General features: G+C 40.3%; 1 protein-coding gene across 1 annotated transcript in view; it reads right to left on the reverse strand.

Moving 5' to 3' along the window:
• Sema2a (Semaphorin 2a) overlaps nt 1-21074 on the reverse strand; it is a 205556-nt gene that overhangs the window by 121610 nt on the left and 62872 nt on the right. The window contains exon 2 of the mRNA XM_065314776.1: nt 10451-10634. Coding sequence (XP_065170848.1) covers nt 10451-10568 — 118 coding nt within the window. The 5' untranslated portion in view covers nt 10569-10634. The remainder of the gene's footprint in view (nt 1-10450; nt 10635-21074) is intronic.

A 21074-nucleotide genomic window follows, 5' to 3' on the forward strand; every position in this document is an offset into this window, starting at 1 on the left:
AATATTCAAAGAAAAACGTTTTAAAAAAATAAATATAAACTAAAACAAACAATGTAATAACAAGTAACTAGTTCATATGCATGGCAAGTGAATAATAATTTATGCAAACATTTTATTGTGCTTTGCTGTAATTCCTATTATTTATAGAGTGCGGTTGCATGCGTCGAGAAAGCTTTCACGTGTTTGTCTTCCATCCATAATTAAATATTCAACACTGTGCCAAATTTGCCTTCAAATTAATAAATCAATTATAAATTATAAATCTGCAAAATACAGTTGTCCTGTTCAAAAATAATTTCTTAATACAATATTGATATGTGTAAGCTATTTGCCCATAGGTAGAGCCACAGGGAGCATAATAGATTTGTGCGCACAAATGCGTCAATTACGCGTCAATTAAATTAATCGCGTAGTCCGTTTGATGATGACGATATCGTCGCAGAGCGGCTGATAATGCGTCTGTGATGTCCGAAATATCGGCGAATGAAATTTTGGCGTGCTTGTGATGGTTCGATCGCATGATGGCTGATTGTACCAACCTATGGAACCCTGGAGAGCATCAACCAAACGCTACCGAATTGATAATTAGATTTGTGATCTGTTTGACTGTTCTACTAGCTCAAATCTAGGCAACCAATTATACCAGCTCAAAAGAAACGCCAGTTTATCAACTTCACGGAAATTAATACAAATCCTAACAGATTATCCACTCAGTGACAGAGTTTCTAAAAAAAGTTTGGTAATCTACTGCCACACTCATGTAATTTTTCTCTGTGTTGTCCGCCGATAATGTGAGTATTATTTACACGTCGTCACTAAAAAGCACCAACATTAATAACTCGCACCACACTGTAGTGCTCTCGTGCTCGTATGATTTCATGATTTCATGACTTCATGACGTCGCTTTCGCTCCATCACACGGACGGCCGTATTGCACGCATCGCGCACGAATCGCCAGATTGATCGAGCTGTCAGAGATGAGCCGTGCGGATATAATTGACGTGCTCGATGGGGGTCTCTCTGAAGACACCGTTAGATTACTCTTTCGTTCGTGTCTCTCCTTCGGCGCGCCATTCTTTCATAAACTCGTCTTCTGTTGGCGTCTTCTCTTCTCCTCGCACTTGAGTTGGGTTGACTTGCGGGCGGCTTGTGTTTGAGGAGTTATCGAACCGAAAACGTGATCCGTCGTAAAGTTCTGGTAAACTTTGTTTTTCGGATTTTTTACGCTGAGAAAATCCGTAAATCCAGGAATTTAGACGTGAATTATTAATTACCGCCCAAGGTAATTAGAGTATTATTCGGCGTAAACGGAAAAAAAGAGAAAAATCATTCTCGGAGGCCATTAGAGAAGTTTGTAGAAGTAAATAAATTTTGTTTAGATTTGGACGCATTGTATAGAGTTATAGATGTAGATAAATACGTCTCGAATGATGTCTCGTTGGCACGCCGAGTGTGATTGGCGTTTTCAATCAATCCAGCCTGTCCACGGATAATTGGTTTCTGAACTTTATTTGACAACTTATGATGGGTTATCGCTGTCGCTGTGCGCACGCGAGCACCCGCCAGGTATGCGATTGATAATATCCAACGTGCGCGGTCGTTATGAACTCGAATAAATTGACGAAATCGACGCGCGCACGCTGCGAGTGGCATTTGATGACCTGCTGCGATGCGGAATTGACAGCGCAAAGGTCGCATCTTCTCCAAAGTCCAAAAGTTGAAAGTTGAATGCCAATCAACATAAATCAACGTTTAATAACTTTCATTGCAAATACTTCAATCCTCCTAAACATTTTTCAGTACTATGCTACGCCGCAAAAAGGGTAACATACTGCCCGTAATTGTCACCCGTTGCAGGAACGCTTTTTTCAGGTTATGTCACTTTTTGACAATCGTGCACACCCCATACACTCACGCAAAGCATGCATGCAAACAACAATGACCCAAATTTACAGTTTACTTTTAATATTTGTTTTCTAAAACGCGTTTTATAGGTTGAAAAATATTCGTATATATGCACCGATGCAAACATATCGATATAGTAAAAATATATTCTAAACATTCTAAGATTAATAACCTATTTTCCAAACTACTTCGCAGAAAAAAATTTCATCCTCTAAAATAGTGCTGAAAACTATATTTTTCATGCAACATGCTCAAAGTTTACCTTCAGAACTTAGTACAGAGTAAGTGTATCAGTATAGGTATGCTAAGGGAAGCACTAAGAGGAATAATCGAATACAAAATATATGAGGGATGTCTAAGCCTTGTAACCACTAAGTAATGCCAAGGCGATAGTGAAACACTAAGTAGTTCGCATAGTTCTCATCTACTTTACGTATTTTACGCATGAGTGAAAATAACTTTAATGCGGATTTAATTTAACACCAGCATAAATTTTAATATAGCGCCACCTACAAACAGGTAGCTGTGAAACTGTCAAATAAATGTTTGCATTTATATATTCTTTGCGTTGCTTGCTTTAGCTTTAATACTCCGGTTTGTTCTCTCCAGCGAGACTAAGTAATTTGAAAAAGACATAAACCCGACTCGCGATGATGATGGCCGCGATGGTTGGCGCACCTTGTGTACCTTCGGGAGCGCGCGCTGTTGCGACGCCGACCCTCTCCTAATTACCAGATAAGATTCCCCCGTCGCCCACCGTCGTGTTTATATATTTTCCCGACGCGTTCGAGTGTGTTCTGCGGTCTTATCAGCCGGCTACTTTATGTCTCTTCTCGGTTCGCGTCGCCGGCGATGTTTTCGACACATTGTACACAAACGCCTACAAGTTTCAGCAAAATTTTCATCCACTTGTACATGTCTCCATGAATAAATAAATAAATATCTTTGGCGGGTTCTTGTGGTGTTCTTGTACGTATACTGAAAGGGTACTCATTTAAGTATTTTTAATTCTTTGCGACAAACTCTAAAGAAGGCTTGTCGTGATGAAAAAGACCAGCCAAAGACACAGCATTCGTTAATATTGCAAGGCATTGCTGAAGTTACTTAAACTTAAAACCACCCTTGACGCTTCAGGACACTCTTCAGTTTCTAGCCTCTTTGGATTTTTCCATTTTGATAATTAAAAATTCGCTTCGATGATCACAGCGTCGGCAATATTTTCTTAATATTTCTCCGGCATACTTGAATGCGCAGGTTTGCAATTATAATAATCAGGGTGAAAACAAAGGACTTAACGTGCCGCGTTAATATCGCTACAAATCCTGTCATATCGCATCAGAACGCATAATCATGACCATCATCGACTCGTTTCCACTCGAATGTCTCACAACAGCGCTCGCCCAGAGGACCTCAGCTCTCAGTTCAAGGGACGAAAATTTCAATTTGGATTTCAGCGTGTGCGGTTTAATTAAATTTAATTAAATACCGTTTGCTTTAATTGTTTGCGAACCAAGAATTACTAAAACTCCATATCAAATATGTAATATTACAATTCATAGAAACTGTATGCATAACAACTAGCGCCATCTGCTGTTGAATAGTTTATAATCATACATATTTAACGTATTTGGCGCATAATAAAAATTTGTTTCTACTTTTCGCAATATTCCAGGAATTTTTATGATAGTTCACGATATATTATTAGATTTCATGGCCATTTTATGATCGCAGATCGTTCGCGCGCGATCTGAATAAAATATGTGTCTTGTTATGTCATTGGCTGTTTGTGTTTCGCAACATTAAACGCATTTCCATTCGATGCGCTTTATTAACGGCCAATACGGCAATTCTATGCCGGCATAATCATAAAATTATTGATAACATCTCAACGCAAACATAAACTTGCGCTAAAACTGCTTTTATCTTCACTTTATCGCCACCTTTCAATAAAAGAAAAAAGTTAACTTATAACACTTATTTTTGTTAAATTAAAATGTTTTCCAGGTAGTAATGGTAGCGGCCTGGGTTTGAATGGCGTTTTGTCCTCTGAAAGGACACAGATTTGTTTGGTGCTCGCAGAGGGTCCTTGTGGAAATGGGTTATGAAGGCCGGTTATGAAAATTATCCTGTATGAATCCCAAACTCGCCGCAACTTCACCCCGGCGTGTAATTATTTTAATTGCGCTTGAGAAAATTAACAACATTCGTAGAATTCACGAAATAAACAATTTCAAAATGGAAATTGCTTTGTGTGCACTAAACAAGGATCATATGATAATTTTTCGTTGTAAAGAATTTTAAGAATCAAGCACAAGACAAAATAAATGGATACACCGTGCAAAAAGTAATTAGCACTGCAAAGAACTCTCGAATTGATGAGACAATTAAATCCGAAGTAGCTTCAGCCTGAGAATTACGTTTTTTAAGTCTTAAAGTCTCTCGCGGAATAAAGCTCCCGAAAAGAGCACAAATTATCCACCTGGAATTAGAACAATTCGGTTCTAATTTCGCAATTTCGACCTGTATTATCAGTCACCAGCAAAGAGCGAGCAGCGGATTGAAGGCATGAGAAAGTTGGAAAACGGATGATTTAATCAGTCCGTTCTTCTCAACGCGCCCGCTGTTGAAATTATATTACAACACCCGAAGCACCCGAGGAGTGCCCTACCCCGACCGAAAAATATGTTTCCATTTGCCGCCCCGCGAACGAAATTTGAATGGATAATGTAATTACGAAGTAGCCCAAAACGGACCGAGGCCTCGAACGCAATATGAAATTAGAAGGTTTTGATTCTTACTCGAATAGTAGATAAACTATGGTGGTTCTTCCCCAAAATACATTACTACAGCCCTCTGGTAGTGAGTAACTCAACATTTAGGTTATTGTAATAAATGTGCTTTCATTATTATTTAATCAAACCCGACTCGATTCCTAGCACATTGTACAAACCTCGGTTTATGCCTGGGCAGGACATTCAGGATATTATTAAAGACACACACGCAGCGGGGCGGCGACGAGCACGCACAATGCCCACATTATGATGACGGTAATCCTGCAATGAGCCGGCAAATCTGTCCGCTGATAGCACTTTGATCTCGACGCGTGTATACTGTCCTTGCTGCGGATTTACCGTGGTCGATATTAACTAATATTTACTTAACAACGAACCGGGCGAGCAAATTGAATGTCATATTCGCAACGGATTGTAATTTTTGATGAAATTTGAAGAAGGTAAAGATGTGAAAAGGTGTTCTTGGTACGTGAATAATAATGTTTCTCTTCGCTTCCTTTGGGCTTTCCAAAGTTGTCAAAAGCAATATAAGTAGCACGTTTTGCGTAGTACGTGTGTCCTGCAGAATTTAAGCTGGTACGACGCCGACGCAAACGAGATTTTAATTAATTTCTTTTACCTCGGCCCCTTTTATACACACCGGGGCAACGCGCAGTGTAGTATCATTATAATTACGCCATTAAAATTCTACTTAATTGCCTCAGAACAAACGATAAAGGAAATTTAGATAAACCACGCGTGAAACAACCAAAATTTAAAAATACTGAGATATAGTTACGCATATTTTTAGTATAGGAATATAAAACAAGAACGCTGATATAAAATTCTGCACGATGCAATTTTCCATTGTTGGCAACGGACCATAGTACTTTTCTCGACAGTGCACTAATGATACTACTGATTAGGCAACCCAACAAGCGCAGTACAGTCAAAACATGCTAATACGACAGTATTCTCGTGACTTCTATAAAGAGTTAGCGTAATTTTACAAAGCCTCCGCATAACGGACAATTTTTCTCGGTCTTTCCCCCTCAAATATTAATAATTTGCCCTCGCCAAGGTTTCAATGACCGCAGCGCGGCTGGAAAACTGCAGTGCTTCGCTGCGACCCTCGTAAAACTGCGTAATTTCGTCGCAAATCTCCTAAAATCCCCCGCAGCTAATTAAAACATCACGGTTCGCGACATGCAAATTTTAAGCAAACTTTGCGCGTAAAAAATGACGCAAAATAGCATTTTTTATAGAAGGGTTGCATGACCACTGACATTGCAGAGATACTACCTTGAGTCGTGACATTTTCTAATTTGTTATGCACCCTCCACAAAAAAAGAACTTATATTAATCCACTTCTAAGAAGTAAGAAAAACTCGGCAAGGCTGATTACACAAAATCCACCAAGATGGATAGGAATCAAAGGTAAAAAAAAATTGAGTTATTTTAAGGACATCTACGTGGTATACTGTTGTAATATTATCGTCTTTTTATTTTCCTGCTAAGGAACACACAACGAGTGTGTTGTACTCGTAAATGAAGCCGTAATGAAAACTTTCACACACGAAATCGATAAGATTCCCCCCGAGATAGTTCTGCATCCTCCTGCAGGATTCTGCAGTATCATTCTTTGCAACGCGCTTCCTGCTGGAAACCTCATCAGCTCACGTTAGCTTCTGCTTAGTGTGTAAAAACGTTCGCGCGTTCGTTTCTTACTTCTTTATCCTTTATCCTCGCGCCAGAAAGAAACTGAATGAGTATGAACAAGCAGAAATGAAAGGATGTGCACTCGAGTTCCTGAACTCAAAGATTCACACCGTCACGTGAAAAGAAAGCAGTTAAAATTTATTTTATAAAAGAATTTAAAAAATGTTTTATAATTACACCTTTATGTTTATTAAGGAAGAAAAATGTAATGACAGAAAAGCGAAAACAATCCGTTTTGTTCTTCACAATATTTACGACTCTCAGAAATCCCGGATAGTCCAGCAAGTATGATATATAACTTGGCAGTGGACTGGACGCGATCCTCCAGAGCTCTAAAGCCCACCAAAGCGCTAAATATTGTTTTAAAGTGTGCGCACGTGCATGTTCGCCCTGCTGCTCAGACAAAAAACAACCAGGGCCATAACCAAGTGGAAGCAAAAGAAGAGCAAAAGATAGTGCTGCTTCTGCATGCCAGCGCCGCTTAATAACAGTTAACAGAGAGGGAAAAGATTTACAGAATTAAAGCTCCAGCAAAATATGAGCGAAAATATGCACACAAAAAATAAAGTTTCCAGCTCATTGGTGCAGTATAAAGAACGGATTCGGACCACGTGTGCTTATTTTAGATTTTAGGGTCGGGTGCAGTGAGTGTGAGCGTTTAATCTCAACGAACTAAAAAATTGCCACCTTGGTAAAAGACATATGCATAAAAATTTAAATATTAAACTTTAAACGCATTGTATGTCATTATAATTATTAGTATACGTTTCCTACTGGGATCCTTCGACTACTGTCCTAATTACGGGTAGAGTCTCCTGGTTTGCTTGGCCACGCTCCTATTTACATAATTACAGCTTCCAATCATTAATTAGTTGCCGGCTATAATTACCGCACCGTGCGCGCAAACCCGCCCCGAGAGGAGAGATATTGGCCGAATTTATGATCGTCCTAGCTCGAAAGGACCTTTCGATAACCGACCTCGAAACACAAGATAATCGTAATCACAAATACACGCATAAACATAACTATGTCTCTGCTTTCGTAGATATTTTCTAGTCTTGAGGGAATAAAAATGAAACGGAAAGGACTAAAATAAACAAACATTTATTTTTTAGGTTTCCGATTGTTTTTACTAGTTTGTTAGTTTTTTTTGTGTGTCCTCTGAGGCCACACGTGATTTGTTTGATTTGCCTGGTGCTAGAGAAGGTCCTGGATGCGAAACTTATAGCGCTTCACGTTTGAGTGACGTGCCGGATCGACCTTCAGGGATCGTGCGCCCGATGTGCGCAACACGGCGAAACTGACCCTTGGCAGGACACTCTTCGCTCCGTCGAGGATCTCACAGTCCAAGCGAAGGCGCTTAGATCATCCTGATTTATTTACCGGCCCTTCGGATGACACTAAATGAATCACCTCCCATCACACCCTTAGCTATTTCGACGAAGCGTATAAGTTGCATGTCGCATTTACACTCGTTCTTGACAAGGACAATTCGTGATCCTTTTTTTAGGAAACCTCGATAATTATTGTGGCTTAAATCAGTAATTATTTATATGCCAATAATTGGAATACTATATATTTTTATTTAATGGCTTTTTGGAAACTAGGATAGGAGTTAAAAGTCTCTTGGGATCTTCTGGATTCACACTCTGAGGAAATGCTCGAGGATATTTCTTTATAGAGCATTACGAGCAGTAAACCGGATAGCGATATACGATACAAATGGGAATATCGCATCTACGCCAATAAAGCAAGGATCAGAAAACGCGCTCGAGGAGGAAACGCACACAGGTAGAGTTTTTTTCATCCGGAGGTAAATGCCGCTGCTTCTTAGGTTACTCGGCCGGATACACCTTCGGGAGATGCTGCCTGATAACTTTGAAACACGAAAACGTTTCACCCACTTTTTACAAATATCATCTCATATTCTGATAGTGGAAAAAATCTACTATTCGAAATTAATATTCAGGTATCGTCTAAGAGTCGACATTCAACTTGAAGCAGGTCCGTTGAGGGCAATAAGGATTTTTCACTTAGCAAATATGCAACATACCGCGGATAGTTTATTTGACACCTCGTGAGTTTACGTTTCCACTGCAGCCGTAGTCCGCGAGCTGAATTCCAAATATTCGAAACGAGGGCCGTAGTTCGGTAAAGCAGGAATCTGCAAGTTCCTGCCAAAACCGAACCTCTTAACGGAAGCAAGGAGCAAAAGTTAACACAACATTAGCAGTCTTGCGGATTTGCCTGCATCAACATTCAAGGAATGACTAAAGTAGACGGAGAGGAACGTGAGGAATCTTACACACAAACAATTAGACATTCCAAAGATTTGGTCACAACACTCCAGTCAAAATTTTTAGAATATATTAGAAGAAAATTTTGATGCGGTGCGATGCGAATATCACTCCATCAAAATTACCCCATGGGAATGTTCGTCATTCGAGCTAATAACAAAATTCGTAGAAGGAGGAAACCACACCAGCCGAGTACTCAATGTCGAATTAACTCCCCGTGAAAATAACTCTTCGCAAAGAAGGAAGACAAAGATGATAGGCGTCTTCTATAACCGCAGCTTTTACTATCTTACAACGTTATAACCACCAAACCGCACCGAGCTAACCTCCAAACAAAACGAGTAAACTACCGAGATGCAGTAGCACTCTCCCTAGATTTCTAGCAGGAGAGTGATACACGCGTAAACGTTGGGTGAACGGGAGCGTGCTAGAGCAAAGTTCATGCGAAGTCTGACTAGTCAGGTCGTCCGATGCAATATTAATGAACAGCAAATCGTCCCCCAGCTCTAACCGACAGGAAGTGGAAGAAAACGCAGCGAAGTAAAGACGGATTTCGCCTTCGTCTCCGCCAGCGCCATCATGTCCGATTGTCTGTCGCGGCTACAGAGAGAATATGATATCTGATAACTGGCGTTTAGCAGCTCCAAGTTCGCAATCTATGAAATGCGTCGTTAAAAATTCACGACGCGGAATTGCCCGTGAGTGGCTTCAATTCCGGAAAAAACAGCAGACTAAAGCAAAAAGTTAGATTTTACAAACCTACAGCTGAAATATTTACACAATCGCAAAATAATTGAAAATTATTTGGTCTCGGCGAATGTAAAATGCATGCAAAAAAAGTGTGCAACACCTTTCAGTTGGCACGCTTGGAAAGAGCATCCCCGCACGCCATAAATACAAACATCCGAATGTATAATGCATAATTCACGTTCGGACTGGCTTCGACGGTGTTTTTCGGTGGGTTTTAGCTGTTTTGGGAGTGTTGCCAACAATTCTCCTACTCTCTGACCCACGCGCACCGGATGTGAATGCGTGTGGGTGCGCATGGAGGGATGCAAAACGCGGCCCAAAGTGGCGTGCTGGCAGCACCCACATGAGTAACATCTGGTTTTATAGAGACAACACATCCCCATTAGTTTGGCATCGCTCTGGAGACCTCGAGACGGCGCGAGACTTAATGGCCGTGCATACGTGAATGATACATGATACACAACAGTGGGGCTACTTTTACTCCTACTTTTCGGCAACCAGTTATCATAATTTTACATTAGGAAGCTGAAACCGAGCGGGGGCAGAAAATTTAACTCCTAAATTTGGCCACGTTGCGTCATGGGTCACAGGTTAGCCAAAGGATCACCAACCCCTATAATTTTCGGACCTTAACCCTTGCAGCACAGCGCAGTGTTAGCAAAGTTGAATTGGCCAGAAGTTGATGGAGCAGATTTTTATAGTCTCATTACACGCCCTTAGGAGTCCGGTGCCGAGACGAGACTGCATACAGACTTGCACGATTTCGGGGGAAAGTTTTAAAGTCGGTCTCGGCGGTGCACTCGCCGCAGCACCGGGTTCAGTTACAGTTAAAATTACAGCCCAACAATTTTTAATTAGTTTCTCTCGTGAGACGTAGTCACAACGTGTAGATATGCGCGGAAAAATAAAACAAGATGTAAAATTTTGTTAACTTCCTCATAAAACAACCATTAAAAGTGGTAAAATATTCTGGAGTATAAAAATCTTTGTTTTTATTGTTACACTCACCTGAATCAATTTTTTCGTTCTCGAGATCCCACGCAGCGTCCACAGTCCCAACGTAAATTCCGAGTAAGAACAGGAGCGCCAGTCGCACGAAAGGCGATATCTTCGGCGGGCCTTCCATTTCGTGGCGTCTACCGTGCGGTCGCTTCGAGGAAACAACCAGACGGATGGCACCGACGGAAACTGTCTGAAACACAAGACCAGCAAGACATCAGCTAACATTCATCGTGGATCAGTTTCAGTACTTCGCTCGTTATCATCAACGGTATTATCGACATCAATGTTAATGATTCTCGTGGTTTAATGGGACAGCAAAGTGGTCAGTAAGACCTACATAGTTAAAATATTTTAATTGGAAAAACATAAATACCTGTACTATGCTAGAATAATTTGTAATCACACAATAAAACTTAATCCCATAATGCACTATAAAATTATTAAACATACACAACCACACTAATATAATGTTTATGTTATAGTTTTGAATAAAGATAAAAATATGTGTTGTTTTTTTATAAGCCACGTAGCGCGTTACACGATTACACGACTCCAGGGTGTTGGAAACACTGAGCATGCCGAACGTTGCAGGTAGGAAATAAAGCCATCTACGTCTCTGTCCGCCTATTGGGTGCTAGAAGCGACTTAAGTAAAAGTAACGCGAGCGTCGAACGCGCCGACTCGGTGCTGTGTAAGTCGAGTAAACTATCTCGTGTACAAAAGAGGCATCAACACATGCCCATCGCGTGAGTGCTGTGGGAACGCCCCATGATTAGAAATAAACATGTTTCCAACATTCAAACTACAAAAGAGAATAAACAAGCGCACAGAAAACTCGGCCTTTAAATTTTTAAAATATACTAAGAATACCTGTGATGTTAAAACAATAGTAAAATATATACTATAAATTTAGATGTTCTAATATGAACAATCAAAATTTATGACTTTATTAAACCCGCTTTGTTTCCTTGTCTTTTCCTATAATGACTTAATATACTTCGTTGTGAACTCTTCGTGAGCATGAGTTCCTCAAAGTTGAGCAGAAGAATGCTCGTGAGACGTGTTCGATCGTGTCGGCGCGTATGAAGACGTAAGCCAGCGCGAGCAAAAGAAAAAAAATTAAACACCAAAAAAGGTAAAAAACAAGCAACGAATAGAAGCGCAGCGCGAGGTGGAAGACAAGAAGATTGCCGGACGCCGTGCCGCCGAGAATTTTACCACGGACGGAGTGAAACCCAGCCGAAACCCATAATCAACTCGACGCCACGAGCACTAGCCAACTATCAAGCAGTTGAAAGCACTCGCGCGAAGAGATACACACGGATTTTGATGACTCAATTCAAGAATTTCTCGAATCACCGTCCACATCAACTTCTACTTAAAACTTAAGTCTCGAGGCATTTTAAGGCTTAACACGTTCGGAAGCTTGTTTCAATGTTTAGTCCCTGGTTGAAAATTAAGTTGTTAAACATGACTAACAGGAATAAAAGTTTTAACACACTTTTTCGGGCCGCTTTTGAAAAAAACTCACAAATATACTTTTTAAACACCCCAGCATGGAAATAAATTCACCTCCTGTCGCGGTTTTGATAAGGGTGTACGTGCTCTGCGGTGCACCGCGTTGCCGGGCGGCGGTGATATCAGACCATCTGGCCGAATCATATTTCATGCAACCGCCGAGTGTGGAAAAAAACGTTGTGCGCTCATCTCGTCCGCGAAATATCATAAATTACGACACCTCACAACCTCGCGTCAAAAAAAGTTGGAAATATTTCGAGATAGGAGAGCGACATATCTAGTCACGAAGAGTCAATTAGTGTCATCACAATATAGCTGGCAATATCACATGAACAAAATTAAAAGACTTTTTGCTTTCAGTGAAACTGTTTGCGAACTTGATTCATCATGAATGATAAATAGTGCTCCTTAAGAAAATATGGCCAAAGGAGAGATTTAACTCGGTGTGCAAAGCTATTAGGACGGGATTTCCCTCACAACCCATCCGATGTTGTGAACGAGTATGTCTTCCGTCTTGCTCAGAGTTCCTCCGCTGAGGTGCATCCACCGCATCATTATTGCTGGCTTAGGGGTGCAGGCCCACACCGGATTAGCAAGATTTGGCATTCGATACTGTCATTTATATTCGTTTAGCAACAGTCTGGTCGCGCCGCGCCCTAGCAACATCCTGATGGCGCAATGTGTGTGCGAGTCGAATTGAAGTTTTCGGAGGTGCGGTGCAGGGGTGGGTACTGATGGTCGTGAGAGTTGTGAGGATTCAAACCTCAGTTTAGCCCTCTGCTGTCAATATGTGGATGCGTAGCCATCAACCAGAAGGGAAATCCACACTCCTCTCGCTTGCAAGCTGTGATGCTGGATGTATGTCTCGCAACAAGGACTATTAGGGTGGTGGTAGTTGAAGCCTTCTTACGGCTTATTTATGACCGTGAAGAATTGCGATGCGTTGGGTAAATGATCGACTGTCATTGCCCATAAAAGTAGATTTATTGTGCCGAGTTAAATGCATGCTTTAAAATCACTATCAGAGCTGATGAGTAGAGGATGTGAAGAAAGCCAGCGAACATCATCTGAAGGCATCCGGTGACATCCGAAGAAACATAAACTTGACTTTAGTGTATGTAAACTCAACGTACCACTAAAGAACAACACAATAAACTTTTCTACTTGAAAAAAAATCAATTTTAGCATTCGGCGTGTTATCTGAAATATCTATCAAAACAATTCTGTAAACTTTCGAAAGTGCACTTGTTCCTGTGTTTGATACTCGAGGAGATGAGTCGAAGAGCAAATCTAAAATGGTTTGGTGCATGCCTCAACGTGCAGTGGAAGCGATCAAATCACGAAACGACAGTCGAGGGTTGAAGGAAAACGTGTTCGAAAGCATCACGTCGAGCTTTCCACCAAGCTTCGCGTACATTGAGTTGCACCCTAGCCATTTCCCGAAAAGACAAATCTAAGTAATAACATACTAGCTCCCATCTATATATCTATTCGTATATTTCACTATCTCTCCTCTGCCGGAATCTACGATCAAGTGAAAAAGTATCACTGTTCGAAAACAAGATTTTTATATTTTGGATTATCCCAAGGAGGAGCTGGAAGGCTGGAATGAGAAAAGGAAATGCAGACAAATCGACGTCGAGCTGCTTTCATATCAAAAAAGCTGCCGCAAATGAGACGTAAGATTATCTCATACATAACAGGGAAATGCGTTCATTTCCTGAAGCAAATCATCAAATCACAAAATCATACCAAGACAAGACAATATGACTGACGACAGAAAAAAAATCTACCCAAAAGAAGAAAATGTTGTTCTTTTTTGATGATATAGTTTTTCTATGAACATATTTTAATCTTGGTATAATAACGAGAATATTTTCGACAAAATAATTGCGCCGATGTCAAAGCCATAAGGGCCGCCAGCGATGATGGATTGCCAGCTCACTATCGTCGTAAACAAACGCGCTTATAGTCCCGAAGGCGCGTCGCAAGTTTTTGCATGTGACGTCTTTCTAATTTTAATTAGCGCATGTTTGATACACACGCGCGATTTATCATACTTTGTAACGCGCGAGCTTTCAGCTAACCCGAGCGCATAATTAGTTGCTGCTAAACGATTTACAAAATAACGATTTTGACTCTAACAAGAATCATTACCAATCAGATATAATTACTAATAATTTTGATTGCTTCACCAGATTTTATACTTTGCCGTAAAATCAATATTTTGTTATTCTCGGCATCCAAAGAATACAAGTAAGCAATATATATGGTTGAAGTTAAGTCCTATAACTTGGGTTTTACAACCGAACGCGAATTAAAATCCCCGACAATAAAATGAGCCGCCTTGCGCATCGCCGAATATGGCCGGCAGTCGGTACCGCCGCATTATGAAATTATTATTAGCGGCATTTGCCTTTTACGATTTACCTCCTCAGCACGATTGTGATAATAATGTTTTGCTTCTGCGTTCGCAAATCGGTTTTGGTTTTATTGGTAGTACTACGTTTTGGAAATCGGAGCATTTAACGCTGAGCCTGCTAGCTGTGCGAGTGCGTCTGAATTATCGTAATCGGGACATAAAATGCGAAATTACTATCGATATTCTCCGTTTTAGTGTGTTGATCGTAGCCGTAAATAGTTGAAATGACAAACGTTTTAACTTGCGACATCTAGCGGTGAAATGTTATAAAACTTTTTGTTCCGCAATATTTGACCATTAGATAAATTCCCTTGCTGTGACAATATACGTCAATCTAATTTGTTACCCGCCATAATTTAACCACGTGTAAGAATTTCTTTTTTCCTCCCTTGGAATTGTTTCCAACGGAAAAGTTGAAAAAAAAAAGGGTGAAACGAAACTGCATTAAAGAGTTACACTTATTGCGCGGGTAATTCGCATCGCGGCACGTAGCGCGGCATATCGAAGGGGTTGGTGAGGACAATAAAACTCGCTTGCGTCGAATTCGGTCCAAGGTAAAATTTAATTTCGGCAAAGTGCAGCAACGCGCGCGAATTTCATTAAGGTTGGCTATTCGTTGCAATTGCATTTTTTCCTCGACGGCCGTTTTGTGCCACCGCCACCATTGCTGTAAAGCCAAAATGTGCAATAACAAGTTTTGTCCTTAACACGACTAATCGCTTGCTCCCTTGAGAATGCCCAAAAATTTGTACAATTTATCGTCCTTGCAATCGTAAAAGGTACAAAATCACCAAAGTTTTGAGTTTATTTTGTTTTGCGTCTAAGAGAAAACAAAAAAGGGCACAACCCCAGTCATAACAAAATTTCGAAATTACAGCAATATTTTTTTTTTGTTTGAAACATGGGTAACTTATTTTTTAATTGAAAAAAATCATCCAAATGTTTACTGGGAGTGTTCAGCACCCGCGTGGGTCTGTAGATCTGTGGAGGAGGTTGTAGAGTTCGAGTTTTGGGGGTGTTTAATTTAATTTCGGTCTTCTGCAATGGACATTGACTGAATCTTGTGTAATCGCGTGGTTAGCCCGAAGGCTTCGCTCGTTTTGCAGTGGTCGGTCGGAAGGGGAGCTAAACTCAATAATGATAAGGGTCAGCGATTGGAATGGCCCTTTGCAGAATCGCGTATATTCCATCGATACACGCAGTTATGTCATTCCCATATCAGTCCTAACGTTTCATCACTTTATCTCGTTCATTGCATCATCAGCGCAAAATGTTGCAAGCAAATTAGTGCAGAGTCATCAATTCAAACAAGTTTTTTCAACAGTCGGTAATACAGAGCTATATAAATCTTTACGCTTTAACTTTTCGATTAAACTCAATGTTTGAATGAATTCTTTGTGGAGACCGATAAATTCTATCGGCTGTCACAGAGCTGCGAACTTAATCTGCATGCTATTGAGTTGTAAACTCTTCTTTGACCGCTTCGGACCGCTGGAGGTAAACAGACGGCAACTTATTACCCTTGGCTGTCCTTTCATCAAGCTAGCGTCGGATAAAACACACAATCGTGGTTTAGCATCGAATGGGATTAAACTATCACCAAAGATACTCGTATTTCCACTTGACTTTATCCATTGTATGCAGGTATTACTATTATATTTACAGAAGTACTTTAGGAATGAAGTTTGCTTTCAGTTAAATAAATTATTTTATCTCTGGTTGATCTTCTAATCTTCTAATCATGTCCTTGAAAGTTCTAACACTTCTACTTTCAACGCCAAGTTTAGCAAACTCCAAGGTTTATAAATACTTATAAAAAGAAGCGTTGGTAACTTATTTAAGTGTGTTAATGAAGACCTAGAGATGGTAATAAATTTCAGGAGGCGAGGCTTCGCCGCAGAGCACCGAAAACAAGATGGAAAAAGTACTTTGATAACTGCAATATAAGAGGGGTATGTTATAGTTAAAGAGCGCGCAGTTATTTCTAACTTTTCTCATTACCGAACCGGAGCAGACGAGTCCAGTCCAAGCTGGATGGGCCCCCAGTCTGAGAATGGAGTTACATGGTCGTGAACTTTAGTTTATACTCCCAAAGAGATAAAAAAATATAATTAGAAATAGCTCCACTCAGTTTCAGGCACTTTGTGGTGTGAGTCAGTTTTTTGCGAATTATATTTGACTGGGTAAACACATTTGTTTTGTCCACTTTGTGGTTTTTTTAGAGGGTTGTTTGGAAGTTTGTGCCTTTTTTGTCATGACGTGATAATACGCAAATGCGCGGAAATGTGTGAATGTGCAAATGTGCGTTAGTTACACCACGCCACACACGCTTGCACAACCCTCCACCCCCCGACTCGTTCATATCGAGAGACGGACAGTTGTGGACATGATGATGAAGCACTGCAACCCTCGTTTTGGCGCGGTGGAGTGAGAGCGGCTAAATTCCAGAGCTGAAAATTCATTTATTTAGATTGCTGATTAAATGATTAAATCACTCGGCGTGCTGAAGCATTGAAGCAGCAGAGCGGGAAGTTTAAAATAACGCCACAAATTTTAACCCTATATAATACTATCTATACACATATCTACAGGGTGTGCAAGCACATCATGACCGTCATCGAGCCGCTCGATTGATAAATTATTCTTTATCAAGTTCGGTCGGGGCCCTATCTAAAACGCAGTTATTTTGAGCTTTTAGGGTTGATGGCTCATCATATCACCAGCATTTGCATATTAACACAATGAATCCATCCGGCGCATGCATCAAATACGAATCCGTGCGATGCCATGCGTTTCCATCTGTCTGGCGTTTAAGCGCTCCCTAACAAAAACATCAAAACGAGCAAACCAACGTTGTGATGTTTAAATATCGGACACAATCGCACCCAATTGGAAACAATTGCAAACCATCGTGGAATTGTTTTATTCCGACTGTTCCGTATGAGTGAACTCCAATGAACAATTCGGAGACAAGTGCGGAATTGCAGAAATTAAAAGGCAGCACCAAATTGAAAAAACGTGTTGACGAAAAAACTTTTAAAAAGTGGTCATTGCAAACACCTTGATCGCTTCCAATCTGATGATCTCGTAAGCATGTCCAAACTAGAAGCAATTCGAATCCCTATCGAATCCCCATGTACATTAAATTACAATTACTCTTACTCTTAACGAAGTTCTGGACAGCAAACAACCAATACCGGACTGTCATGACCAAAAGAAGTAGTAAGGGATGAAAATACAACAGAATGCACTTTAGAAAACTCCCATATTGACATCCCCCCTGGACAAAGAACAGATTCTAATTTAAATCATCAATTTGGAATTAAATCCATCCCTGTGTCTGAGTCAACATTATCATAGGAGTGGATCATGTTACTTTCTAAAAAAAACTTTGAAGCTTCTGTCACTCGCAGGCCGTTATTATGCACAACTTGCCAATGTGAGGTGCCCCCATTCTCTTATGGAAGCTGAAAGTTTGAATGTGTCTAGCGCTCGCGCTCGCATGCATCACACATCAATTTAAAGTTCTAATTTGATAAGAGAAGACTGCTGTAGACGCAAATAGCACTGTCTTGCATACAGTGTGATCAAACACATTCAAATATCAAGAGTTAAGATCATCTCCATTTCCTAGACTGAACAATGTGTAGTTTGCAATATCTACATCAAGGGTGAAAAGTCCTTTGCAAAGAACAGTTCAGGTCGAACGCTCAAAACTCAACTCCACCTGGAAGCTGTTTCGTCTGATGAAAATGGAAACTTTGCCTTTGGCTTTCGGCTGTTCATCAGACGCGTCAATATCAGTTGGTACTTTCTTTCGTCCTCATCACATATTCAGAAGGTGCTACCTACAGTAGTGTCTAACTAACGTAGACTTTGCTCTAGTCTAGTCTGATCTGCTCCAGTTTAGTCCTCCAAAGGTCCTATGTAGGATGTGGGTTCGCCATCACACGCAGATGTGTATAACTTGATCGGGCGCCGATGCTCCAGCGACGCCTCTTTCTAGTACTCACGGCGCTTAATATTCCTACGGGTCGGAAGGACGAGAAAGGACGAGGTCGCAGGCACATCCCATACTACGCTTAATTAAATCCCTGCTAACCTAGTGTACAACTACCATAAAAAAATGTATCTAATTTAAGATTTTGATAGACACAATCAATTATTTAAACGAAATGAGGAAATATTTTATGCATGCTCGGCTTATTCATTAGCCATTCGAGTGGTGCAGTAATAGTGTGGTGGTGTGCGTTCGCCTACACACGCTAATTAAAATATGCGCGGTGTCATAAATAGCTGATAGGAGCGCGGCTCAATGCAAATATTAATTTCGACCGGCTCGTCCTGCAAACCGCCCATTCGCGTGGATTGCTGTATTTCATATTTTGCTACATATTTTTCGCCCTGCATTTACATAATCATGAACATGGCCATAATTACGAATAATTTACAAACAAAATGCACGTGGAAACAAATATAATGAAACAAAAATTTAATTTATTGTTATCGGTTTTGATCAATATAAAATTTATGGAATAAATCAAATTTTTTAATGTATCGCTACATGCAAAATGTAATTTACTAAAAAATATATATTAATGTTTTACAAAATTGTTTTTTATGAAAAAATATAATCAAATTGATCAAAGTAATCAGATGCAGAAAAAATATATTCAAACTTTTTTCAATACCCAAAATATTAATAACATTATGTTAAGGAATGATTCATGCAGATAGTCAAAACATATCCTAACAAAATTAAGATTAAATTTTGTCTTTGATCTCTTAGCGAGAAACAGGAGAAGAGAGAAGAGGGCAAAAGGAAAATTGAATGCGAAAGGAGAAATATCGGCGGTTCACGCACATCGCGGGCAATTTAATCGAGTCGGGGCGTAATTAAAGTGGGCACGCGTTACCGCCCCCGCTCGCTCCTTTCGGATATCGAATACCGAATGCCGAATGGCGAAACGTAAATGAAATACTAGAATATTGCCATTGCGCAGCAAGCACGCTTATATTACGATTTTGATGTTGGAGGGCTCGCAAAGACTGAAGAGATGGCAGGCGGCGGTTGGTGTGCTGGCTGGTTGCGAATTGGTAGTCGCAATGCAAATTATGGAATTAATTGTCGGAATGTTCAATTTTAAACTCCCCGTTATACGATAGATGTGTAGGAATGAGACAACGTGAAATGAGAGGAAAATTTGGTATGAGAGCAAAACCACCGCTATTCTAATCATTTCCAACGGAGGATAATTAATCGATCGGCGTGCATGTGCATACCAATCCTTCATGTTCACCTCCTCATTTGGTACATAATAAAACTACCACAAAAACCAATATATTTACTAATTTTCAGCATATTTGATCAAGTATCAAGTTTTTGTTTATCTCAACACCCCGAATACACGCACAATTAGTGCTTTTGTCCTAATTTCAAATCAATTTGATTTATGCATATCAAATCGTATAATTAATTTGCTTATTTGCTCATATAGTATTGGAAATATGTTTGTAGTTTTCTAAAAATATACTTTGAGGCGTGTTTTTGTTGTGAACGACGAACGTAACGTAATAGTGAAGAACGATACGATTGCGTGCGGATAATTGACGGTTTCCTAGACGGGACTCGACGGACTGTCGGCTGAACGATATGCATATCAGCTATTGTAAATGCTATTGATCTCGTTTTTACATGCACGTAATTATTTCATTCTTAATTGTGGACTACTAGCGCTACTGATAGTAATACATACGCAAATTTAAAATTGCGTGTGTTTTTGTTGTATTTTTTTTGTTCTTGGTTTTTGGGATGTTTTAGGCGTTTTTCTCTCGGTTGAGTGAAGACAAACATTCTTAAGGTAAACTAGTGCGAAGCAAACGCGCAAACGTGTCGAAAAGACAGCGCAGAAAAGGAAAGCGCGCGACATGTTCGTTCCATTAGACAGGTCAACACATCTGGCACTTTCCCAGCGTCCCGCCTTCCGCCGCGAGCTGACAGCACGTTATCCCAGCACTATCTACATCTTTACTTTCTTTCACAACCTTTATTTGGCATTTTCTGTGGTCTTTTAAAGCAAATATTTCTCAAAAGAGAGGTGTAAAGTTTATAATCCAATTCAAGCTCAAATCGAGAAGTTTAACTAAAGAAAATATCGTAATTTCAAACCTTTTATGTAGTATTTCCGTTTGATTAGTTTTCACACGCAAGCTGTGCTGTCATTTCTCCCGGCGCCGCCACAAAACACTCAGCAATAAGGCAGGTGCATTTGACTTTTCGATATTACGATCTTTTCAATTCAATTTCACAAAAACTATTTTTGTATGTTTTATAAATTTAGGTATCTGTCATTTAAAACGCACATACCCGCAACCAATATCTAATTACATGTCCATGATACCACGTCAATAATTATCGGGAATGACGCCGTGTTTAGGTGCATGTAAACTGTACTTTTCACCGCTAGCTGATTGCAACACGGTGAGATGAAAATGCCTATTTCGTGCGGCATTTTCGGACGCGCATTAGCACGACATGCACGCTGGCGAAACTAATTAATGCTGCAATTACAAGCGTGTGCAAGCCGTAGGCGTTTATCCCTAGTTTTCCTCCGCAGTACCACCCCTATGTGTATGGGATGCGGTGGACACAAAGCGGCGCATCGATGATTCAGCCGTAATCCTTTCGAG

The sequence above is a fragment of the Atheta coriaria genome, unplaced genomic scaffold (assembly GCF_025399875.1).
Source record: "Atheta coriaria isolate IRGN ID8LTWV9N9 unplaced genomic scaffold, Caltech_Dcor_3.1 hic_scaffold_10_pilon, whole genome shotgun sequence".
Taxonomy (NCBI): Eukaryota; Metazoa; Arthropoda; class Insecta; order Coleoptera; family Staphylinidae; genus Dalotia; species Dalotia coriaria.